This window comes from Parasteatoda tepidariorum, chromosome 6, assembly GCF_043381705.1.
Source record: "Parasteatoda tepidariorum isolate YZ-2023 chromosome 6, CAS_Ptep_4.0, whole genome shotgun sequence".
Classification (NCBI taxonomy): Eukaryota; Metazoa; Arthropoda; class Arachnida; order Araneae; family Theridiidae; genus Parasteatoda; species Parasteatoda tepidariorum.
In genome coordinates, this window is record NC_092209.1 from 33,587,013 (window position 1) to 33,614,676 (window position 27,664).

The 27,664-nt window shown below is 26.0% G+C and overlaps 1 protein-coding gene across 2 annotated transcripts in view; it reads right to left on the reverse strand.

Annotated features, from left to right (window-relative positions):
• LOC107456452 (uncharacterized) overlaps positions 1 to 27,664 on the reverse strand; it is a 124,275-nt gene that overhangs the window by 16,814 nt on the left and 79,797 nt on the right. For both annotated transcript variants that reach the window (XM_071182209.1, XM_071182210.1), the window contains exon 2: positions 2,260 to 2,317. In XM_071182209.1, the coding sequence (XP_071038310.1) occupies positions 2,260 to 2,317 (58 nt within the window). The remainder of the gene's footprint in view (positions 1 to 2,259; positions 2,318 to 27,664) is intronic.

The window sequence follows — 27,664 nt, forward strand, 5'->3', positions numbered from 1 at the left end:
AATAATATCACTGAGATTAAACATGCTATGAAATGGAATATATATATATATATATGTATATATTGATTCTTTCATATTTTTAATCTCTCTTTATGATCTAAAATTACAGAATTTAAAAGAAGGCAATTTTTTAATACATAAATAATAATAATGCATAATAATACAATAATAAAATAGAATATATTGAAATAAGAGACTTCACTCAACGATATCGAAGTGTAAAATTACAAGCAAAATAGAAATGTTTTCTTCTTCTTTTTTTTCCCTTTTTTTTTGTCTTTTTCTCTTTTATTAAAAAAAGAAAGTTCTTTGAACCTCTGATGAAGAATATGCTTTTTTTTTCATATAATTTAAGACAATATGTGGAAAACTAGTAGCTTATTTTTGCTTTTCACTTACTTTAAAAACCCTAAAATATGTTTTTTGTTTGTTAAAACATGTTTTGTTTAGAAGGTGTCATTAGATGCAAAAGTATTCTGTAATGTAGCAGTTAATACTGTACATAGAGTACTCATCGTTAAGAAAATAACGAAAATTAAATCAGTTCATCAATAAATTAAAATATTGTTCTCGTTTCGTTCGAATTAACAAATACGTTAATCAAAATTAGCTAAAACCTAAAATAAACTTAGGCAGAGATTGAATAAGTTGTTCTTTTTTTTACTTTCTGCTTTTCTTATAAATAAACGCCATAGATAAAATTCCCATCGTTAAATATATCCATTATTATTTTTTTGTTTAATTGTACAATAACCTTTGTCAAACAAAAGAAAATTGAGTTGAAAATGAATAAGGTGTTGCCATTAGAAGGTCCTTCGTCTACGAACTTCTCATTTGATACTCCAGAAAACAATGAATCGTTTGATGAAAACGAAACCGTTAATTTGTAACGGTCTTAAGCAACAATTATGATTGGGTCAAGGGAAAAACAGAACAACAGAAAGATCGGTTTCATTGTTCGCATTTGAAAATTCTTTGCGTTAGTCGTGCATTATGAATAAAAAGTAGAAAAAAATGAATATTTTTTTATTCTATGCGTTTTACACTTGTATTTTGTAGGTGATTGTAGTAGATTTTTGTTTAACATAAACCATGTAGTAGACTCAAGTGTAATTGTACACAAAAAAATCATATTTAGTTTTTTTACAGTAATAAGGGTGATACGTTTTAATCTCTCTCGTAGTTGTGTTTAAATTTCTTAATTAATATTTATCTAATAATGTTTCAAAACGTATATTTTGATATGATGAGTTATTATACTTCAATTATATTCTTCTGTTATGATGTTATATTTTTATATTATTGTATTAAACAATCGGTATTCTGTTATGAAGTTATATTTTTATATTGTCTTCTTTCGTATTTTAGGTCATTATATTAAAAAAAAATATGTTGATATTCTCATAATTATGCTTTTTATGTTTGCTGCTGCGGGTAGAAATATTACACCAGATGTTTGAAGATTATAAATTTTAAATAAATAAATTTTTTTAGGTTTGTTAAAACTTCTTTATGCATGACTTAATTGCTTTAAAATTAGTAATAATAATAAAAATTAATAATTTTAAATTTAAATATTGATAAAATTCTTTTTTTTTTTAAGAAAATATAACTATGCCTAATTTGTTTGACTTTGTTACAGGATTTATGCCTATATTTTCTATCGACGAAACTAATCTTCATGGAATAATATTAAACTAAGTAAAATATATAGAAAAATGCAGGTATTTAATTAAAAAAAATGGCTTGTCAAGGTTAAAAAAAATTTAAGTTGAATGTGGAAACTTTGGAAATTGAAATGGAGACTCGAGTTCTAGTCCGCTATGGACGTAAAATTTTTGCCAGTTTAAGATCCGAGTAGAAAACGGATTAGAATGCATGACTTAGAATATTCTAGCTTAATTTCAGAAGTAGGTTCTTAGATTTAAAACGCAAACTATAAAATCATATTTTTCGTAGCGACGATCAGTAGAAAGTAATTACTCCGAAAGTTATGTTGGTCGAAAACTTGAATCCAAGGTTAGCATGACTTAATATGTTAGTTTTTTTTGGTGACAATTATAATCGTGAAGCAATTTATACGATATTTTTATTGCATGATCGTAGTATTACTTACTTTCTAGGTTGGCGTTTTTTTAGGGAACATTTTTAATTCATAAAAATTAGAATATTGTTTAAAAGAAAGGTCAAATGATAAGTCTTTCCTTTGTACATTTGCTAATGATTCAGATGATTTATTTAACAAAACATTTTACTTACCATGAAACCATGATTTTGGATGAGCCATTACGCCGTACTGAATGTATTTTAGGTGTCTCTATAAGAAGAAATAAGAAAAATTAATATAACGTTTATATTATTAATCATGAAGTTCTTTCTAAAATATTGTTGAAATTTTCTACTTGATTAAAAAAAGAAATAGTTTTGTTTGTGCCGATAGTTTATTATTGTGTAAGGGGTAAAATAGGTTCTAATGTTTTAAAATTTTTAATGTTATTTATAAATTTTATGTTTCAAAATTATTGCATTAAAAATTATATCGAATAATGAAAGACGTTAAAGAATATTTTTTCTAGAATAAGTTTTTAATGATGGATGTAAGCTTCAAAGAAAGAGAAAACTAATTTTGAATAAATTATTTTTATGCTATAAATTTAGAAGAAATAATTGAAGTTTATATAAGTACTTTCATGATTTTCTTCTTTGAAGTTTGTCATTCAAAAATTGAAATTTTAAACAGAACTTCACATTTTATGCCAACAAAATTCTAAAAACTAAAGAATTATTCTCTGTAAGAAATATTTGTGTATTTTAGCACCGAAAATGGGTTGTTAACTACTTAACACCAAAGGTGGTGTAGTGATAAATTAGAGATAATTCTTGGTGTAATCAAACATCAAACACAGTTCTTGGTGTAGAATCACGAGTAATGTTCTTTTACACTTTTTTTTGGTGAAAAAGCCATTTTGTTTGGTATTAAGGTTCACTAAAACTTATAATAGCAATGAAATGTTAATATAAATTATTACTGTAAAAATTGCGGTATATCATATTTTCGTTCCGAATCATGTTCCGGTAAAACTGTATCTCATGGTAAAAAGTACTTGTACCCTGAATGCCTTTATTTTTCATCGTAATTTGACCCGGAATGTTTTACAGTGTAGTAATTCACGAGAAATTTTTCTGTTCCCTACTTTTAGGTGAAAGACCATAATCTTCGGTATTAAAATTCTCTAAAAGTTAAAAAAAGAAATAAAACGATAAAACGTAATACTCATAAAAGGAAGTAAAATTATTTCTAAGATACAATTTAGGATTTAAACAACTAGCTAGTTAATGATGGATACAGACCTTTCTTAAAATAAAATTGGTTAGTGTATCAGACAAGCGTATAGCTGAGAGAGAATATTACGACGAATTCGAATTAGGCTTAACAGAACAAAAGCGGTTAAAATTTAAATATTATAAAATGTATTTAATATAATTGATAGATTAAAAGTGAATAATTAAAGTATATTAATATATATAATACTTATATACATAATATTTTTTACACAACTAGAAACATGCATAATTTTTGTAGCAACGAACTAACAGAAACCCTACAATACGGGATGAAAAAAATATTCTTAATTTATTTTGATAATCATTAAAACTATTAAATTTTTAAAAAAAAACAATATAAAACAAATTTTAAGATATTTTTAGGATTAATTTCAAAACATTTTATTATTATTTATTTTTGTGTTTTACATTATATATACACATTGTTCATCACATTGTTTTTTATTTTTTTCTAAAATACAAATTTGAACTTTTTTACGTAGTTTCATTAAACATATTCCAAAGAGATTTGCAAAGTTTGAACTATTTCCGAAAAATTAAAATCTGTCCACGACACTGAAACATGAAAAAAGTAAAAAGATGCAAAATTTCTTTTAGAAAACAGCCAATTAGGTCAATCAGTTACACCTTCACTTTAACCTTAAATAAATAGCTTTAAAGTTTTTTTTAAAAGTTTAAATAAATTGCTTTAATTATTTTCTTTTTCTTAAATAAAGGTGTCAAAGTGTTATAAGATAATGAGAAAATTGCAGATCATTTCTGAGAAGTGTGTTAACGTGTCATAAAATCAATTTTTAAAGCAACCAATACACAGTTTTTGTCACGAATGGGTTGTTTTTCTTATCTGATAAAGACGTTAACATCCGCAGACTGAATACAATCTTTATGACTTATCCGATAAGATCTAAGACAAATATTGGACAAGAAAAACTGTTGTGGTAATTTATCCTATTAGGAACGAAATCTATCTGCTTTTTATGTATCTATAATAGGTTTGATTAATGGTTACTTTATCTTTACAGTTATTGGCATCTATTACATGAAGATGGTTGTCAGATTCAGTCATCCAGAGCAAAGTGAATAAGAGTTACCTTTTTTTCCCTCTCACTGAAGCAGAACTTGCTTACTGTTTCTAATAAATTCTTACTAACAAACACATTAGGCCTTTTTTTTAATTTTTTATATCATTTAGAGATGATAATCAATATAATAAAATACTGTCAAAATTTTGTGTTGAATCTTAATGTTTAACAATGGAATTTTAAGTATTATGGCAAAATAAGGATAAGTCAAATTTTCAAACTGTTCAAAAAAACGTTTTGAGGAAGGTAAAAAAAAAAAAAAAAAAAGTGAGGNAAAAAAAAAAAAAAAAAAAAAAAAAAAAAAAAAAAAAAAAAAAAACACGGCAATTTTTATGTAAGCAACGAAATGGTTCTTTGCATTGTGCTGCCATCTAGTGGAAATTTCCGAAACTTTCAGTTCTGTATACTTTTAATAAAATATAAAGAAACAATACTAAGGAAACGTATCGTGTTTTCGAGTACTTTTAAAAAAGGATAGCTTATCACTAAACTGCTTCCATAGTATCAATGTATGCTTATATTTAATGAGTTTTCTAACATTGTGCTCATGAAATAAAAACTTCTCCCCTTTTTAAAATTATTTTGAGATTGAGAGGCTTGGGGCAATATAACGAAGTCACAATTTCAAAATGTTCAGAAGAGCGTTTTTTTTGAGAAAAACATTGCAATTTCCATGTGATTAATGAACTGTTTTTGTGTACTATGCTGTCAACTAGTAGAAATTCTGGAAACGTGCAAAATATCTCACTAAAAACAATACTAAGGGACAGTTTCACGCAAAAATATCTCTCAAATGTCCCTTCTCTTTGTAGCGTTTAATTGTATACATATTATAAATGCAGTTTTTGTAACATGGAATACAAAAAGTAAAATTATATTTCAATTGTAAGATTTGGGTCAATATGGCAATAAGCCACAATTTAAAGTTATTCAGGAAAGCGCTTTTTGCGTAAAACAACAGAATTTCTGTGTCATTAATAAAATGTCTCTCATTAATGTGCTGCTATCCAGTGCAAACTGCAAACACTTGTTAAATATTAATGTTTCAATTTCAAAATAACTCTAAGAAGATTTGGTGTTATTTCGTGAACTAACAGCATCATGTAAGAAATACTGCATTTAATATTGGATACAATCACACACGCGTAAATTTTAAGGATGCAACTTTTTAAGCGAAAAAACATAAGCAATTAAATTACGAAGTTTCAATTTTTAAAATATTTTTTTAAGACAAACACGCAAAACTGCTGGTGCTATTCAGAGTAATACAAATTAACTCAAGCTTTGAGAAATATTACTTAGAAATCTGAAACCTATGTCGAAGTGCTATTAAAATTCTCTAGTGTTGAAGTGTTATTAAAATTTTCTAGTGTTGAAGTGTTGTTAAAATTCTCTAGTGTTGAAGTGTTATTAAAATTGTCAAGTGTCGAAGTGTTGTTAACGATAAGCATTGTCACGTAGCAGTGAGCATGTTTATTTGCTATCTGATAACACATTTATCTTAACACTATTAAAACGTAGTCCGATTTTAACTACAATTGGATACTTATGTTGAATTGGCTGATCCACGATTGAAGTCATTGAAAAGTGACGTCACGTGACTTCAAGCCAATCAGGTAGGATAAACACGCGTGACGTTGTTTGTAGATATCCAATTAAATATGATCTAAAAATTGATTTAGAGTGATAATAAGCATAACCTTTAAAGCTGTAACGTTAACTACGTGATTAGGCACAACTTTGTAATTAGTTGCAAGCGCACTCAATTGTTGAAATTATTTTAAAACGAAATAAAAAGTTACAATATATCACTCAAATTATTCTAGGAAAAAAATGTAAACAAATGTAATTAACTGAAAACATAAGCTTTTCATTTCTTAAAAAATATTTCGATTTTTCGGGAGCTATTCAGCCAGAAAAATTTTGTATTTAGGTAGTTTAATTCTGTTTATAACTCTTATTTGAATATTTTAATACTGATGTTGTTAAACTAATTCGAAATTTACAATCTAATATTTCTTAAGGAAAAAAAAAAGAAAAAACTATGAATCATTCTGAACATGAAAGCTTCTTAAAATTTTAATTCATTGAAAACTGTACAGAGTTATGAATTCTGCCGTTTAAAATGTGCAAAAAAATTTCCTTATACATAATTTAAGAAAAAGCACAAGTTTTGATACAGTTAAAAGAAAAGTAGCTGTCATCATTAAACTTTATTTGGGTAAACTAGCTTTAAGATACATATTTTCAATTCTACAATCAGTTTAAGAGTTTAAAGTGCACTGTAAAAAATTGCGGATCAAATTACGGTGAAAAGAGTCGCAATCAGGGTGCCGGTATTTTTTATAGTAAATTCCAATTTTATCGGATCATGTTGAGCAACAATTTTTTTTTATTTTACAGTAAAAATTACAGTAAAATCATCGAATCAATATAATTAAGTAAATACTGTTAAAACCACGGTATGATATTTTAAGATAAAAACGCATTTTACGGATAATGCACCCAAGTTACCGGTACTTTATGCCATAATTTGATCCGGAATGTTTTACAGTGCAGCATTAGAGTGTAGCATGCAAGTCTCCAACTATTCCTTAATAAAAATATTGGGCTACTATTTTTCCCTTTTGGTTATCTTATTATCTTTCATCAAGGTTTAAAAGTCTGCTTAAAATAAAATAAGATATTTTTCTTCTAAAAACATCTGCTTCGATAAACATTGTAATTTAGTTAGTTGCTAGAATTAATTAATCAACGTAATGTCAACGTAAGTGGGTTTTTTCAAACTACAAAAATTTCCTTTTAATGTGTAAAAATCTATCCATATGATCATAGCTTGTACCTGAGTAGTTAAAAAGATTTACAAAATCTTTATGTTTTTTTTAACTGTTTATTTTAATAAAGGCTTTTTTTCAAATGAAGCACTGATAAAAAATATCCCATGATGAAGTAAACAAATTAATATAACTTGTAATTAAGTATAATTGTACGAAATATAATTATATATTGATGATTAGTCAATACAAATACGTACAACGCTTTAAATTTACATGAAAATACTATTTTTTTAGACAAAAATAACTAATTTAACTTAGATGGGAAATATGCTAAAAATAATTACAGGTAAGAAAACAGTTAATTCGAAGGTAATTAGTTTCTCATCTCTAGTTTTTCTGTAAAAAAATTTAGAGTATTAAATTTCCAATTAATCCGAGAGAAGATCATGATTAAAATTAGCTGTCATTATTTCAAATTAGTTGGAATAAAATAGCATTTTTTAGAGAATATTCCCGTAATACTTGTAGGAAGTTTAATGAATTTCTGTGGTATATTCAATAAAAATATTTTAGAAGTTTTTGTTGGTTTTAACGTTTAATTTTGCTTATTTTTTTCATTTTTTCGTTGCTAATTTTTAAAAAAACATATTTCAGAACTTAAAGGATTAAAATTAATTTCTTAATTTAGTAAAATATTTGATTTTTAAGAAAAACTAGTCTAAATTGCCTTCAATTGAAAAATGTTTTCAATAAAGTATATGCAAATTGAATGTAATGCTTCTTACACATCCCTACTACGAATTAAAGTGTGCATTAAATTTGTTATTTTTAATTGTTTAGTGTGTTAAGTTTAGTTTTCATTTTTTTGTTTTGTTTGCAAGATGATTAATAACCTATTCCAATACTTAAATTTTGTGAGATGAAAATTTATTTCCCAACCTTTTTGAAGATTTAGTTTTCTCTGAGAAAAATAGTTTGATTTAATTTAAAATTTTTATCCAGTATTTATAAAACGGAAAAAAATTTGCAAATTAAATACAGTGTTTTCTACACATCTTTCCAACTAATTCAAGTGTGTTTAATTTATTATTTTTAATTAATTAGTGTGCTAAGTTTAAACTCCTTTATTATATTATTATTATTATTATTATTTTCATTTGTAAGGAAAAATATAGTTTGATTTCCTCTTAAATTTTTATCCGTGATTTATAAAAGGATAAAAATAAATGCAAATTAAAAACTGTATTTACTATACAATTTTCCTACAAATTCAAGTGTGTTTATTTTATTATGCTTAATTAATTAGTGTGCTAAGCTTAAGCTCCTTTATTTTTTTCATTCTTTGACTTGTGAAAGAAAATATAATTTGATTTCTTCTTCAATTTTTATCCATGATTTATGAAATGGAAAAAATATGCAAATTAAATACAGTGTTTCCTACGCATCTTTCCAACTAATTCAAGTGTGTTTAATTTATTATATTTAATTAATTAGTGTGCTAAGTTCAAATTAATGTATTTTATTATTATTTTTTTTAGATTTACAAAGAAAAATATGGTTTGATTATCCCTTAAATTTCTGTCCATGATTTTTAAAAGGATAAAAATAAACGCAAATCAAAAACAGCTTTTACTATACAATTTTCCTATCAATTCAAGTGTGTTTAATTTGTTATGTTTAATTAATTAGTGTTCTAAGCTTAAACTCCTTTTTTTTCCTTTTTTTTTATTTGTGAAAGAAAATATAGTTTGATTTCTTCTTCAATTTTTATCCATGATTTATGAAATGAAAAAAATTATGCAAATTAAATACAATGTTTCCTTTACATCTTTCCAGCTAATTCAAGTGTGTTTAATTTATTATATTTAATTAATTAGTGTGCTAAGTTTAAATTGCTTTATTTTATTATAATTTTTTTTAGATTTGCAAAGAAAAACATGGTTTGATTTCCTCTTAAGCTTTTATCCAAGATTTATAAGAGGATAAAAATAAATGGAAATTAAAAAACAGCGTTTGCTATACAATTTTCCTACCAATTCAAGAGTGTTTAATTTATTATGCTTTATTAATTAGTGTGCTAAGCTTAAACTCCTTTATTTTTTTTTCATTTTTTGACTTGAGAAAGGAAATATAGTTTGATTTCTTCTTCCATTTTTATCCAGGATTTATGAAATGCAAAAAATTATGCAAACTGTATTCAATGTTTTTACACATCCCTCTTACCAATACAAGAGTGTACAAATTATGTAATGTAAAAAGTTTTGCTTAAATCAGTTAAAAAACCTCATATACTTATACATAAAAATATTCACTTATTTTTGTCACTTATTTTACAGCATCTTTACGCTCGTTATATTTAATTATAATAAAAAAATGCACCACCTAATAGACTTGCAAAAAACAGAGATTCGAAACTTAAAATTTCGATTACTTTATGTCAATTTTTTCCCGATATAATTTATGTCAAATACAAACAAGTAAAAAGTCATATACTTGACTAGATTGAACAGAATAGAAGTTTTCCTTTCAAATTTAGAAACCGCGTTGGCAAAGTAATCAAGAGCTGTCATTGTGTCTATTTCTGTAGTAGCTTATTGTTGCTCACCCAGCTTCTGATAGACGGGCCATATTTACTCAGTCAAGCTGTTGTTTTAGAAATTGAAAAGACATAATCCTCACGATCTGCTTGACCAACGAATAGCTCTTGAGGGACTGCTCTGCACTTTTTTTTCTTCACAAATATTTACTTTTTTTTTATTAAAATGTATATGTACAAGAAAGATTTTTGAAAAAATAAAGTTTTGTTCTCCAAAAAATTTAGCAATGGATAAACGAAAGGAAATGATTTTCTTTGAAATAAAACTCAAGCTTTTCTTAAAATTAAATTTTAGTTTCATTTGAAAAGTTTGCAAAAGGTACTAAACATGAATTAGCACGTTCTAATGTTGCAAAGTAAAAAAAAAAAAATTCGAGTAAAAAATTTTTTTAATTTGTAATTATGAACTGTAAAAAAGAAAAAAAAACAGAAATAGTGCCCTACGGGAGTAAAAAGCATGAATGGCATCGGATTAAGAATTCAAAAATTTCAAGCAATTTAGCAAATGCAACAGCAGCAGCAAAGAATTATTATTTTATAAGAAATATTAGGAGCAAAAAATCATTTATATATATATATATATACATATATGATTTTTTATTTATGATATGATTATATATTTATATATAATTTTTTAATATTAAGATAATTAAATTTTTTTCGGACAACCAATTCTTAAAAAAAAAAAAAAAAAAAAAAAAAAAAAAAAAAAAAAAAAAAAAATTATGATTCGAAGGAAAGGTTGTTTAAATATTTGCAATACAAATTGTCGCTAAAATCACAAACCTAGTAATGCTTAAAAATACAAAGTTATATGAAAGTTATCGTGTTAAAAAATACTAAGAAAATGACATTGTTTCGATAAAACGCAGTCTAAAGTAATCTATACACAAAGTTACATAGACACGAAAGAATATTTACACTCACGCAATAGTATTTACGAAAGAAATATCCATAAACCCCGACAAAATAATCACGCAATACAAAAGATACGATTTCTTTGCACACTCAAATATATAAAAATGAACCCAACTTTGCTAGAAATGTAAGTTTTAAAACGATAAAAACAGAACTGGAAAAAGTACTTTTATTAGATGTAATAAGGGTGAATAGAAGTATTTAAAGAGGCTCTTCCTTTCCAACCGAACTCAACCGTCGGAGGGGTGGAGACGGGGTGGGAAAATTCTAAATATGCCTTTAAACTTTTTCATTTAATTTTCCCAAATAAACTGATGATGATAAACTGATTAATCTATTTGACACTATCTTTCGATACATGTAAATTATAAGACCGTCACCCAATCAGAATTCGAGATATAAGGCGTGCAGTATTATAAATTTTTTTTCCTTCACAAAATTATGCTAATATAATTCTGCTATGAACAGTTTTTGATTATTAGTTAAATAGTATACAGTTGCCTGTTCTCAGAAATTTGATAAGTATCCTCGTTTTTTTTTTTTTTTTTTTTTTTTTTTTTTTTTTTTTTTTTTTGCAATTAACGTTAAAAGAATTTTTAGCGTCTTCCTAATCGGTTTTAGTCATTTTAAACTGTAATAAAATTAGATTTCAAAAAATTTAAAACTTGAGAAACGTATAGTTTTAAATTACTGGCTCAAAATCACAAATAAAATAATTTTTTTGCTTTAAAATTTTGACGAAGATCTAAAAATTATCAATCAATAGAATCAAATTTAAAAAAAAAATATTAAAGCGACACTTCTATTTTCTACCTTTTCTGAGAGGTATTGTGCTGTCTAATAATACTATATCATCAAGATTTTTTAAAGTACAAAAAAAATATTGAAAAAGAATACAAATAAGAAATTTAACCTGGAATCCAAGATGGCAAGGATTGAAGTGTCTTAGAAGTTAACGTATGTACAATGTTGGAATCAAAGTTCTAAGAATAGGCACAAAGTTAAACCATGTAAACCTTGTAGCATAGTACCGTGGAAATTTGCTACAGCTTTAACAAGGTGTTAAATGGAACCATGTTTCCTTCAAATTTAAATTCTTTAATAAAAATGACATTCGTCGAAATATTTTATGTTCAAACTATAAAGAATTTTCGTTCAAATATGTAAAATTAATTTCTAAATCGTGCCTTGCAGCATTGCGATACTAAAGATTTTGCCACATACTTTTAAAGGAACTTGAGATTCGACTGTCATTTCTTTGACAATTAAAGAACTAATATAAACTACAAGTGATAATTTCACATCCTTCGGCCATTACTCGTGATTTTTGGATATTAAAAACTATAATCTCTGAAAAATCGATACGTAATGTAAACCATAATATTATTAGTTTGTACACGGGTAAACTTAATGGAAGTACTATGGCAAAATTACTGAACTGTATGATTATCTTATTTCTGGTTAAAAAAAACCAACAACATAATTATGGAAATAAACACCAAAACATACGGAATTTTCAGTTTTTAAAATAACGATTTACAAGAAATTCTCATTTTCAAAATTAAAGTTCTTATTAACACAGATTTAGTAAATAATACAAAATTGAAAAGTAAATTTAACCAATAAAAGGTTTTATCTTTAAGGTAATATGATAAAATTACCAAGTTTTACCAAATTTCATTGAGTATAATAAAACCATATTTTATTGTTAATTTTACCAACTTCTAAAAGCACTTCGGTAAAATTTACCAGGGTCTTTGGTGCTCCCATGGAGCCAGGAAAACGTATATTTTACCATATTCTGGTAGTTTTTAGCAAACTTTTTTTTCTCAGTGTGCCTCTTAAAATTATATTAACTTATTAATGCCATCAATGCTTGCGCATTCTATTTACAAGAAGTTTAGATAAAAATAATGAACCCATACATCAGAATTTCGACATTATTTGACTATGTCGTTGCAATTTTAGTATGTTTGGTCTAATAAAAAGTAAGGCTGTTCGGAGAGATTGTGCACCGAGAAATTTGGGAGAGAAAAAGTGCAATTTGTCGCTATTCCTGGTATTTGCACATCAGTACTACAGCAGTGTCTATTTGAATGAGCAAGCTAATTGTTTTCTGCTTCAGGGATTAAAACATGGCTATTTTGTTTTATTTTCAAAAAGCAAGTGCTTGAATTTTAATAACTTTTTGTATGAATCTCTACAGAATGGCAGTATTATAAATCATTTTAACGGATTAAAGTATTTAAACGATTTATACTCTACCAACCTTGGCGAATAGTGCTTTGATCAATTTCCCTTTCGAGAAGTCGTCAAGGTTAAAAGGCAGGCCACGAAGACGAGTAAACTCCCCCAATTGAGTAAACTCCCCCTAAAAGGCAGGCCACGAAGACGAGTAAACTCCCCAAATTCTAACGAAATGGGGGAGTTTACTCGGTTTCTTCTTAAAAGAGATGAGACATTGTTTTATGCTAGAAGAGATGATGTATAGTTTCTATTCCATGATAAGATATAACGTTGTCAGAGAATAAAGAGAGGCTGGCAAAAATTAGGGGCAATTAATTACTGATCACTAATCCATTTCAGCAAAACTTACTTATCCTGATTTTTTAATTTTTTTCCGAGTAATTTTCATTTATTTTCTGATTCTTTAGTTATTAGACTGAAATATTTCCTCCTAATAGAATAATTTTTGTTTACAAAACCCATACAATAATGTTATTTAAGTGTAATTTTTATTCGTAAAGATATAACTGAAGTTATAACAATTTCTTCAATTTATAAGCAGAATATCTTTTTCTCTGCATGGAACATATAGTGCAAAAATGTAGTTGACATTATTTCTAGCAAAAAATTAATAATTAGATTTTTTTTATTATTATTTTGTGGATGAGTTCGTAAAATTTTCTAATTTCATTAACTTCCAAATATGATAAAATTTACAGTGTTTCTGGCTTTTGAGGAAGACTAGAGAGCTCGGTAAATTTTACCGAAGCACTTAAGCTATGGTTTTGGTAAAATTAGCAACATATAGTTTTATAATATGTGATAAAATTTGGTAAATGGGGTACACTTTGGTAATTTTATCATGAAACCATAGAACATGGCATAAAATCAATTTATTCGGTAAAATTTACTTTTTACTTTTGCATTTGTTACTGAATGCGGGGTAATAAGAATTATAATATCAATTTCATTATCATATAAAACTACCAAATGAATGGTTTAAATACCGTAGAGTTTAATCTTATTAACCAAAATTATGTTTTTTTTTCTTTTTTTATTTTTAAAAAAAACCAGAAATTGTGCTTATTATACAGTGGTAATTTTACAAAAAAAAATTTCTCAGTGTAATTTTTGGAATATTTTCAATGCCATAGTTTCATTCCATTCCTACGTAATAAGTTAGTTATTTAAATAATTTACTATGATATAAGTCAGAAGTTTAATGCATATTTTCATGCTAATGATCATAATTGATATTTAAAGTAACGAAGATGTATTTCAAACAATATTACACAAGATAAATCAAACATGCAATAGAAGTTTTAATATATTAAAAATCGTACAAAACAACTATATTTAAGCCAACTTTTTTGAGAATGTCATTTGTTTATGGAAAAGAGACTCACGCATTCAAAAATTTAAATTAAAACTTTTACATAAAATAAAAGTGTGTAAAAATATTCAATTTCTGAATTTCTGATTTAAAGAATAAACAAGGATTGTTTCTCAGTAAATGTTATTTATATTAGCAGTATTCCTTTTCCCCGAAACGTAATTAGATATGATATATAGTTAATTATATTTAGTTAATGGGCATTCCCATTAACACCATCGTCTGAAATAATATACCTAATCACGCGTAAGTGCATAAGTTATAAGGCCAGACTAACTTCATTAATTTCATAACACATTTCTCACATTTAGTTTATCTGCATAGTGACAAACCGCTTTTACAACATATTGCAGTTTCCAATCTAAATGTTAAAGAAAATAATCTTTTATAATATGCCAGTATATACACGTAAACTTGAGAAATATTATAAGTCGCTTAAGACTTTTCAACAGTTAAATTTATTACAATTAGTTGCGGAATATCCAAAGTAGTTGAATTACGAAATTTCTAAAAGTTTAAAAATTTCTGGATGTTGAATTAAAAAAACTTTTGCTCAACTTAAAGTAACCATTTTATTTTATATTTTATATTATTTTATATCCATCGTTGAACAGTCGATTCCAATTTTTGAGTTTACGACTACTAATGTTCATCTCCGTAGCTTTGTGATTTTGAACCAATCCAGAAGACAAGGAAACTCCTGGATCAGTACCCCCAGAGGTTTGATTTGGTATGGGAACATGGAGGATTTTTCGACTCGAGAGATTTAACGTGCATCAGTCACCATTTACTACACGGGGAGTCTTCGGCCGGCAGGGATCAAACCCTCGAACTCTTGGTCATGGGCCTGATAAAAAATTAATTCGATTTAATAAAAAATAATTTAATGTTGTTAATAGCGTCGTGGTGGCTAAGAGGATAGAGCACTCGCCTACTAATTAGGTGAACCAAGTTCGAATCTCAGCGATGGCTGGTCGATTCGAATTCCGCATTTGGCTTGCACCGACCACAGTGCTGACGTAAAATATCCTCAATGGTAGACGGATAATGGGTTAGAGACTCCCTAACCGGCAGGTTAATCGTGGGAGGTTTTCGTTCTTTTCCTCTCCATGTAACGCATATGAGGGTTAGTTCCATCAAAAAATCCTCCTCGAAGGCTCATTTCTCCAAATACTTGATCGAAGAATTCGTTCGTTTTCTGGATTATGTTCAAAATTACAAGGATATGGTGTTGAACTTTGGTAGTTGAAAACTTAAAATCGGGTTGGCTGTTCAACGACGGTTATAGAGCAAAACAAAATGTTACTTATAAAACTGAATAAACGGGAAATGGTGGCATAATAGCTTTCATATTTCCTTAGTTTCTTCATACCATTTCAAGTCTTTTTATCTTAAAGTAAAAATACGTTTGATATATGAGAAAACTATTTGTTTTCGGATGAACAGTTTTTTAAAAGTTCCATTTCTTATCGATTCATTAAATTTTTAAATAGTTTATTTCACTATAACCGTGGTTTAAATTTGAAAATTACTTATACAAAAAACAAAAAAAACAAAAAACAAAAAAAAAAATATGGAAAAAGAGCTGGCAATCAGAGTGCTAGTACGTTTTCTTTCAGTTTCAATGTTTACTTTAAGAAAATACGGTACAAAGAAATAATAATAACTTTTAATATAATAAGAAATTGACTAACTTGTTTACCAAACCATTACACTAAATCTTGTATCACTCCACTGCCCTACAGATTGAATAATTCTCAAATCAGATTTCACTTGTGGAAAAAATTAGCGTGTCGTTATAATGGATGAGATATTAACTACTACGCCTCTCTATTGGCATGGTATATACAACTTTTCTTTTATAAGTTACCGTAAGAGCAGGAATAAAACTACCATTAAAACATTACACTATAGTACGTACCACAAAATAAAAACAAATATTAAAATGGATTGCCCTGATAAACAGGGAATCGTCTTTAGGAGGCATTATCATGCCGTCAGCGTAGGAGAAGTTTCTGCTGTCGGTGGCGAAATGCCACAAACAACCATACACCCGACTGTCCAGAGAAAGGGTAATAAGCAAGAATTATAAGCAAGTCAGATGAAGATAATATACTGTGATCCTAAAAATCGAAGTAGAAGTACATATATTCAACTGAAGGAGAACCCTATTTTTGGATGAGAATCATATGTTGCAGGTTCGAGTGCTAAATTAGTTTATATGACAAAATGGTAAACCACGAAGTTACAAATTAAACAATTAAAGTTGCGGTTGAGTGAAAGATTGAAAATAAAATTTTGTTAGAAATAAAACTACACAAATCAATTGTAAATGTAGACCGGCACTCAATTATATTTCAATGTGATCAAACTCGAACCTGTGACATTTGGAAAAAGAAAAAATTGTTGAGAATAAAATATTATTAAAAATAAAATATTATAAAAATTTTCTTTAAAAATCTATAAAAAATAAGATAAGACAACAAAATATATCAATAGTGTAAGCAGCAAAAGAAATAGAGAGACTATTTCGTAAACAAAATTTTATCAAGTAAAGATTAAGAGAAAGATTAGGGCAATTAAAGAGAAAATATTTCTCGTAAAGAAAAGTTATAACTTTTCTTTACGAGATCATTATCAATTATAACAAAAGTAAAATTTGTAGAAAAGTAAATTTAAAAACAGATAATATTTAATTAAGGTATGGCTTTAAATATTTAATAACCATTTTTTATGAAAAACATAAATGGCAAACTTATGCAGAATGAGTTAAGCACCATTTAACTTAAATTTATTTATATACGAAATAACAATTGCACATATTATTCTTTATTAAGCTACAAAAAGACAGCGAAAATTCCAATTTACTTTATACCTCTTCCCAAATAAAGCAAACTTTTGAAATAGCTTACACAGTTTAATAGAATGTTAATTGAGCATCGTTATTGTTATGTTCGATATGTTGTAATAAATCAAAGATTAAGAGTTCTTTCTCTTTGGACAAAAGAAGAAACATATATGTATGTCTCTGAGGACTTCATCTTTGTAGGGATCGGATTATTTTATGCGATTAGTGATTTTTCTTTCGGCTTTCTTTGAATAAATTATGAAGTATCTGAAATTCCTTGGCGGATCTGGTTCTTATGATTAAAGGATAATTGTTTTTGGCGATATAAAATTAAAAGGAATAATTATTGTAATGCTAGTAATAGTTCATTTGCATATTTGATTTTTTTAAAAAAGTTGTTGATAAACTGGACACAAAGAATATTTTCATTCCAGAAACTATTTATAAATTTGAAACTTTTAATTCAAAAGAGGTTTCATTTATAATTATAAGACATATTAAATAAACTAGGGAACAGGAAAATTGTTTTCTATAAACTGAATATTAATATTTTCGAATTAATTATGAACTTAAAACAAAACTAATACTGAAGTCAAAAATAATTATTACTTGTACATTTAGGTGTGAAAAATTAATTATTTTTAATTAGATGATTGTTCAACTAGTTTGTTTTAATATCTCTTAAGATTTAAGAGCAAGCAAAAGATTTAACTTTCTAAAATAGATTATGTACAAATTAATAATGCTAAAAATTTAAATTATCTTTCTTGAAAGACATACAAAGCATTGTGGAAATTATGAATGGTAACGTTTATTCAAAATGTATATTAAATAATATTTTATAGTTTCATAAATCCTTTGATTTTTTTAAATGTAAATAACTCTGGGAAACATTTTTTCTTTTGTTGCATGAGATTTTTAAACGGATCTTGGATTTTTCTTGTCACTGATTTCAAATCTGCAAATCGGTTTCTGTACCACGCTACAGTTGTTTTGAATGATATTTTTAGAGTAGTTTTTGTAGAATTGTACAAGTTTAAAAATGTTATAAACAACAAAGGATCATGTAAATTTTGAAACTAACTTTTAAGGGAATTAAGGAATATCATAATTGCATAGAAACTCATCTACGTAAATGGCTTCCCATGCGACTAGAGCGCCTCCATATTATGAAATGTTTGTCATGCGCTTCTGATCATGTCAAAATAAGGAAGAGCCCCAGGCAGCGTATGACCACATTTTTGGTCATAGGTTTTTATGCAGTTTTTATCCTGATAGTATGCCTAAACTCCTCTAGAAGTTTGTAGCAACATTTACATGACCGCAGTTATATATAAGGCTTTTGAACTTGTACGACAAAAAATAGATTAAAATTTAATTTTAAAAAAATTTGTAGATTTAGGAGTAAACCTCATTTCAGATTTGAAATCCTAATAATCTGAATAAGGCAAGATCAAGCATTTATATAAATGCAATAAAAAAAATGTTCATCAATGCAATTTTCAGGAATATGCGTCGTATTTAAAATAAATTGAAAATTTTATAAGATTTTTAAGATTTTTTTAAAACTATTTAAGATATTAGCAAAACTTTTTTACTTTTAGATAAAATATTTGACACACAAACAAATAGGTTTTATTTGTATTGACAAAAATTTGAATTATGATAAAAAAATTTCAAGAATTGCAAGTATATGTAAAAATTTGCGAAAAAACTTTTTATAGTGGTAACAGGCTATTGATATTATATTACTTCCATCATTTGTTTTTAAATTATAAGAATACAATATTATAAAACAAAGAATTATACATTAGTATTTCCCTGTAGGCGTAAATAGTAATTAAATTAAAAATATTATTTTTTTAAAAAAATAATTCTTTTGGTTTCACTAATAAAATAGTTATAAATCAATAAAATATAATCGTTGTTAATATTAATCATTATTTAGAATATTGTATTTTGAAAATTTGTATTTTGAAAGTATTTAAATTATAGTTTATGTAATATCAATGGCTATATATTCTTAAATTATTCATTAACGTAAACATTAATATGTTACATTACTTATCGTCTTAAATTTACTATAATCACAATTTGAAAAATGTATGATCAAAACTACTAGAATTTAGTAAAATTTATTACGGTTATTTTGGATCTTGGGGAACACTTGGGGTTTGGATCTTGGTTTTTGGTAAAGTTAAAGACAAAATATTGTTTTATAATCTGGGAAAAAATTTAAGAAATGCTGCGAAATTTGGTAATTTTATTATGATTGCTTGAGTATGGCATAAAAACCAATTATTCGGATAAATTTACGTTCGAGTTGTTGCATTTTTTATTAAATGCGTGGTAATAAGAACTATAATTTTGAAAATTAAAAATTGCAGTAATCGTTAAAATATGAACCTAAAAATTACCGAATCATACCGTATATTTTGCATACCGTATATTTTGCATATCGTATATTTTGCATACCGTATATTTTACATACCGTATATTTTGGTTTTATTAATCAGAATTTTTTTTCAGAAATGTTTTGCCGTACAGTGCGATAATTTTACCAGACATTTTTTCTTTGTGCACCGTTTTACTTATTAAAACTAATAATATTATATTATGAATATGAATGCTTGGATGCAGAATTGTTTAACTCCAAATGTAATATATATTTCTGTTACTCTATTTTTTGATTTCTCCATTCTTGAACTGAAGTAGAACATTAATCATTGATACGGTTTTCTTTCAATGGATCTAAAGTCTCGTTTATCGCTACATAAGAAATTGCTGATATCTCTTGAAAGTTTTTATCTCATATTATTGTTAAATATAGTACGGTAATCTATCATCTAAATCCCATGCTAAACTGTTTTTATTTCTTCAAACGGTTATTATGTCTTTGTGTCTTTGAAATCAATATTTGATCTATTTTTATATTAATTTAGAAATTATATATATTGCATTATTTAATGTGAAGAAAATAGTCTTCAATCAGAAATATAAAACTAAAGCTTACAGAAATTGTAAAGTAAGAGACTGATTTTAACTGACTTAAAATGAAACTGACATCACGCAGGTATTAAGAATTGTTTTTGAAATATTATACATTTTAGGTAATCTTTTTTTTTTGCAGAAAATTTTGATTTGTTGGCAATGTAAAAATGCAAAATACCTAAAAATAGTTCTAAATATATAAAATAAGAGCATTCCTTATAAAGATATACCGTTAATAAACCGTATTGGATTCACAAAGAAAAAAAAAGCTTCTGAAATAATATTTCAACCTTACTTCTTGAATTTTGGTGAATGATTCCTTAATGAAAATCAATACTTTTTAATGTTCCAATAAGCTTATGTATTTCACTTTAAATATTATAGTACTTTAAACATTAAAATAATAAAATGCAATATTTAAGATTTTCTTTACGGTTGGTACTATATGTGGACCACATGTGATGGTAGAAAATGGTACACCATAAGTAATTAATTGAAACAGAAGTATTGATTTCTGAAATCGTCACAAGCATACTTTTCTATTTTAGTTTAAATAAAAAAAATATCAAGTATTTTTACAATATTTTTAAGAATCGGCAAACAGAAGTCTTTCTTTAAAAAATGTATATTTAAAATACAGAGTGTTCTGTAATAATCGCACAGAATATATTGCTTTAGAATTATACATTACATTTTCTATTTGAATAAGTTTTTTATTTATTAATTCTATTCATTTATTAATTTTATTAATTTATTTCCTTCCGAAAACTTCTCATTTGTTTCCGATTTTTTTTTTGCTTAAATTTAAAAAAGAATTCAGTTGTTTTATAAATTTTTTTTGTCTAATTTGGTCCATTTTGGAAAATACAACACATTTTAGTCTATGAAAAATAAGCATCAATGAAACCCCGTGGTGAAAAAAAAATGTCTAAGTGTCAAAAATACGAGAATTAACAGTTTGTGCTCAAACCCTAAAAATATATGTCAATATAGAATTTTCCATTGAACACTCAAACCATATTTTTATAATCAGTCACTAGTTTCCCATGCTTTCCATTTTGCGTTCTCAAGTATAAATTTATTCTAAAAACAATTCTAAACAAATATGGAAATTTAAAAAAATTACACATAACACTCCTGACTTTTTATTAATTTTAATTTAAAGTTTTATTTTATTATTATTATTATTATTATTTTGAAATTTGTATCAAATGAATTTTAAATACTTTAAAATCGATAAAGTTTTCTGTATTAAGTTAAAAAAATAAGTATATACACATAATACTCCTGACTTTTTATTACTTTTAATTTGAAGTTTTATTATTATTATAATTATTATTATTATTGTTATTACTTTTAAATTTGTATCAAATGAATTTTGGATACTTTAAAATCGATAAAGTTTTCTGAATTAAGTTAAAAAATTAAGTATATAACTTTTTTTGTGCAAGGCATTTTTGTGAAATTGGAAATAAAAAATTTGAATTATATCTACTATTAAAATGCGTATTACTTATGAAACTTTTAAATAAAAACCGCCAAATAATTTTACCAGAAAATTAATTGAAAACATCTTAATTATCATTGAATTCCAGTTTTTAATATAATTTTAACTGTAGCGGTTTTATGCAATTCCTTATTAAAAATGTTACATAAGCATTCAAGAAGCGAAAAGTAATTCGTTTTCTTCTCCAATCTGTCTCGCAAATTAATTAATTTACTCAAGACTTGCAAACCTTTTTACATGATCATCTTTAATCAAGAATTAATTCGCTTGAGTTGATTTTCTTTTAAATTAATATTATTCCATTAAAAACCTTCAGTAACTTCAGTCTTTCAATAACTATAAATTCTTACATTCCTCAATAATTTCGGAGAAATTGTTTGACTTAAATACTTTAACTTTTATTTATTGCAATTATGATATCTTATAAAGTCTTTTTTTAACAGATGCTAAATTCTCTGTCATTTAGAATAATACTTATACTTTGAATGACTTTAATTTCAATGCCTAAAAGAATTTCAATGCAATTTATATTTGAAATATAAATTTAAAAACTAGATTTTTATCAACATTTTTATTAAAAATAATGCATTTATAAAAATGATACGTATTTAAATTATTACAGATTTATATATTAATTTTTAAACGAAAGTATTGAAAATAATATTCTGTTTAGTGTAGTTGATTTTAAATAAGATAGTTTAAATTAGGACTTTGTTTAAAATTTTGGCAAGTTATCAGTATTCTATTAAAAAAACGGGAAAGGAAAAGCTTTGAGTTGCGTGATTGTGCGTTGTTTATAATCTCAATATAATTTTTTTTAAATTTAATAGCCATAAACTCAAAATTATTTTTAAAAAAAGAGCAAATTTAAAATGCACTTTAACTATACGTTTCTTACTCGCTCAAAAAGTCTACAATCGAATTCACGATCCTCAATTTTTAACTGGAGATGAAAGCTGTGCTTCAAATGACAGTAGTATCGAAAGCTATTTTGTTGAACAATTATTTGGAAGAAAAACATTAATTTTTCATCAAGCTTAGCAAAGCTAACAAATGATATTTTTAGTATGGTTTAAAAAAACTATGTGGATGAAGATAAGATACCTTTCAGTGAATTTGATTAAATTAGCTTTAAATAAGATTAATGATTTGAAATACGATTGTAAGATTAGTTATTGGAAATATATGTTGTTCTCAATAAGACTAATAATTTTAAATAAGATTGTAAGATGAACGATTTGAAATAAGATATCTTGTTTACAATAAGATTAATGATTTACAATACGATATTTTGTTTACAATAAGAATTATGATTTGAAATAATGTATCTTATTTACAATAAGATTAATGATTTCAAATAAGATATCTTGTTTACAATAGGATTAATGGTTTGAAATAAGATTGGCCATAAGCTTCTGATTAGCGAAATCTGTAAATCTCCAACCTTAAATTCAGCAACAAGCTGAGATAATTTAGAAAACGAAATAATAATTATTATCTAATTAATGTAATTTAAGTAGTATTAATCTTAAAATACTAAAACGTTTGTTGCTGCTAACACGACCGCAAACGTAGTTAATCTTAAAAATTTTCTTAGCTTAGCATTATAAATTTCCTAAAATTCTATTTATGACATGAATGAAAGGCATATCGTACATATTCAAAGAATAAAATGTTGATAATGTAAATGAAATGTTAATTTTAAAATTCTAAGTAGTAATAAGAGAAAATCTTATTATCTGATGTTGGAAACGGAAATTAAGTCAATTCAGCTAACAAAATATTGATCATTATGAAAACGAAATATATACCTTAAAATCCAAAAGAAAAAACATTATTATATGATTTCAAAAGTTTTGAAGATAATTAAGCAGAAAAGTTTTAATAGTCTAATCATGTCAATTTTTTAAAACGCATTAATAGAAAATCTTATTATGATATGTATGAGAGGCCAATGGGGCTAATTCAGCAAGCGAAATATTAATCTTGATGTGAACGAAGTATTAATCATAAAATTTCATAAACATTTTTATCTGCTGAATATATTTTTGAAGGTAATTAATCTTAAAACTTTTCATACCTTAATTTTGTCAACTTTCCAAAATGCATTAAGGGAAAATCTTATTATGAGATGTATAAAAAAAAAATAAATTAGGAAATCCAATTTTTGGTATGGCCTTTTTCACAAACCGATAATAACTAAAACTTTTTTTTTGAGCAATGCGAAAACACCGACTGGTTTTTAATCTCTTCGAAACAGCAGCTGATGATTACCAATAAAATTGTTTAAGAAGATGTAATTAGATTTTACGTTAAAGAGAGTTGCGTCAAAATGCTTATAAAAACTGCTTATTTGCATAAGTAATCTCCAGTACTTTTTTTATATGATTTTATTCATAACAAAATAATTTTCTAGTTTTTATTATAGCTGTATGCAAGAATTAATATTAAAAGATTGTTTAAGTTTGAAATTATTATTATAAATGTTTTGGCCACACAATTCTATAAATTGTAATTAATATGATAAAGAAACAAACAAGAATTTTTCCATAGCAAATTAAAAATGATACAAACTATGCTTACAATCTAATGAAAATAACTTGGCGATATTCTAATTAGAAAAATGAATAAATAACTGAGAATTTAATGCAGTTATCCTTGGCAGTAATTGGAAAATAAATGAATTCCTTGGCGTGATTTATCTAATTAAAATTTGAAACATGAGTAACTGAAGAAAACAAATTGTTGAGTAAAAAATGTCACATTTTCAAATTGCATCTTCATCAATGATATTGGACGGCGATCTCGATATCACTGAATGTATGTTGCGCAAATATATTATATTAATCAGAGGGGGGAAACGAATTCATCAATTAGAGATAATTTCTAAAAGTTTTTTTGCTGTTGTTCTAATAACTAAAGTTTTTGAAATGCAAGTTTCAAATTTCTAAAGAATTATATGCTTATGGTGAAATAAAATTTATTGTATATAGGAGGACTCAGAGCTATTTTCTAATTTTAATGCAGTGAACGACCTCTTACTTTAGACAATGATATAGATGACGATATTATTTCCTAATAAATTGATGATAACCACTGACGTTTTAGACTATGATATCGATATTGCGGAATATATATCACCGAAATATATTATGTTCATTCAAAGGGAAGAAATCAAATTCATCAATTAAATATTATTTCTAAAATCTCAAGTTTCTTTTGTTCTAATAACTCAAGTTTCTAAAATTCAAGTTTCAAGTTTCTAAAGAATTATATGTTTATGGTGACTCAGTTTATGGTTATGGTGCTTATGGTTATATACAGGAGGACTCAGAGCTATTTTTTAACTTTAATTCAGTGAACGACCTTTTATTTTAGACAATGATATATGATTTCCATTGATATATGATTCATTAGATGACGATATTATTTCCTAATAAATTGATGATAGTCACTGATGTTTTAGACTATGATATCGATATTGCGGAATATGTATCGCAGAAATATATTATGTTCATTCAAAGGTAAGAAATCAAATTCATCAATTAGAGATTATTTCTAAAATCTCAAGTTTCTTTTGTTCTAATAACTCAAGTTTCTAAAATTCAAGTTTCAAGTTTTTGAAGAATTATATGTTTATGGTGACCCAGTTTATGGTTATGGTGCTTATAGTTTTATACAGGAGGACTCAGAGCTATTTTCTAACTTTAATGCAGTGAACGACCTTTTATTTTAGACAATGATATATGATTTCCATTGATATATGATTCATTAGATGACGATATTATTTCCTAATAAATTGATGATAATCACTGACGTTTTAGACTATGATATCGATCTTGCGGAATATATATAGCAGAAATATATTATGTTCATTCAAAGGTAGGAAATCAAATTCGTCAATTAGAGATTATTTTTAATATCTCAAGTTTCTTTTGTTCTAATAACTCAAGTTTCAAAAATACAAGTTTTTAAACAATTATGTGTTTATGGTGAATTTGGATTTCTTATATAGAAGGACTCAAAACTATTTTTCAAATTTAATGTACCGAAAGGCATCTTATATTAGACAAAGATATCGATGACGATATCATTGTCTAATATAATGATGATGATCACTGACGATTTAGATAATGACATCGATGTTAGTGAATACCTATCTCATTAATATATTGTATTTATTCGGAGGAAAACAACGAATCCATCAATTAGAGATTATTTCTAAAAATTCACTTCGCTTTATGGAAGTGTTTAGTGAATATATGCTTATAGTGAAATAATATTTATTATATACGAAGAAACAAAATTATTTTTCAGCTTTAACGTATAAAAAGATCACTTGTATTAGACAATGCTATCCATGACCATATCATTGTCTAAAAGATAGGTGACGTTCCCTGACGATTTATACAATGATATACATGTTGCTGAATACATGTTACAAAATTATATTATATTCATTCAGAGAAAAAAAATCCAATTCGTCAATTTAAGATTATTTCTAGAAACTCAAGTTTCTAAAATTCGAGTTTCAAGTGGTTAAAGAATTATATGTTTATGATGAAATTAGATTTATTATATAGAAAGAAAGACTTTAATGCACTTTAATGCTCAGAAATACCTTTTATATTATACAATGCTAACCATGACGATATCATTCTCTAAAATACATGGGACGATCACTGACGATTTAGACATTGATATCGATGCTGATGAATACATATTACATAAATATATTATATTCATTCAAGGGAAAAATTCAAATTCATCAATTAGAGATTACTTCTAAAAATTCCAGTTACTTCGTGGAAGTGTTAAGAGAATTATATGCTTATTGTGAAATTTGATTTATTATATAGGGTGACAAAAAATTATTTTCCAATTTTAAATCCCACTAAGACCTCTATTAAATCAGAGATGCTTTCGCAGCAACTCTTTGGAAAGTATTATCTTCAGTGAAGTATCACGGTTGAAATTTCAAGCAGTCTCTAAATTTATTCTAATTCTGACACGTTTGTGCTTTTTTAGTAGTTTTGAGCAAATAACTTTAAAATAACGTATCAAAAATATTTTAGTTGCTGCTAAGGTATATATAACAGCAACAGAAATTAGCTATCCTATCTATTTAAAGCGTTATTACGCGTCAAAGTAAGAAAAATAATTTTGAATCCTGTGAATAAGTTCTTAAGTATATTAGTTGAATAATTGCAAATACATAATAATTAGATATTTTTAATGCAACGTTAAGTTTCATTTGAGGGCAGAATGTAATAGTTATTCGTAATAATTTGAGAGTGAAATTGTAGAGTAAAATATTTACAGTATATTGGTCGAAACTTTAAGTACTCCTACAAATTAACAATAGCCATAAGCGTATTATTTTCTAAGAAACTAGACTACATATTTATCTATATGTTAGCCTAAATATTAAAATGGATTTTCAAATGCTATTTTAGGATCAATGTGCAAATTAAAATGGCCTTCATGCCATGAAAATTAATTGACATTTATTTTAATAAGCAAAATTATTTTTGATGGCAAACATATATTAAAATTCAGTTTACAAAAGCTGAATTTCATATATTTATGAAATATATGATTGAAATGAACAATTTACTGCACTGAGAAAAAAAGCATGATCAAACATGCCAGAATAGTGTAACATTTACTCTGTTTCTGGCCCTACCGTATGGTAATACCGAAAAGCTTGGTAATTTTTATTAAAGTGCTTTAATTATTTTGGAAAAGTTAACTATATGGTTTTATAATAGGTTATAAAACATAGTAATTGTGGTAAAATCTGGTAATTTTGCCACGATATCTTAAAGCATGGCTAAAAAACAATAATTCGATTAACATTAGCTCGATTAATTTGAAATAACAGCTGTAAATAATTTATTTTTCAAGTTTGTATTTTCTTATCAAATATGTGGTAATAATTACTATAATTTTAAAAGCCAAAATTTTCGGCAAGCCATTAC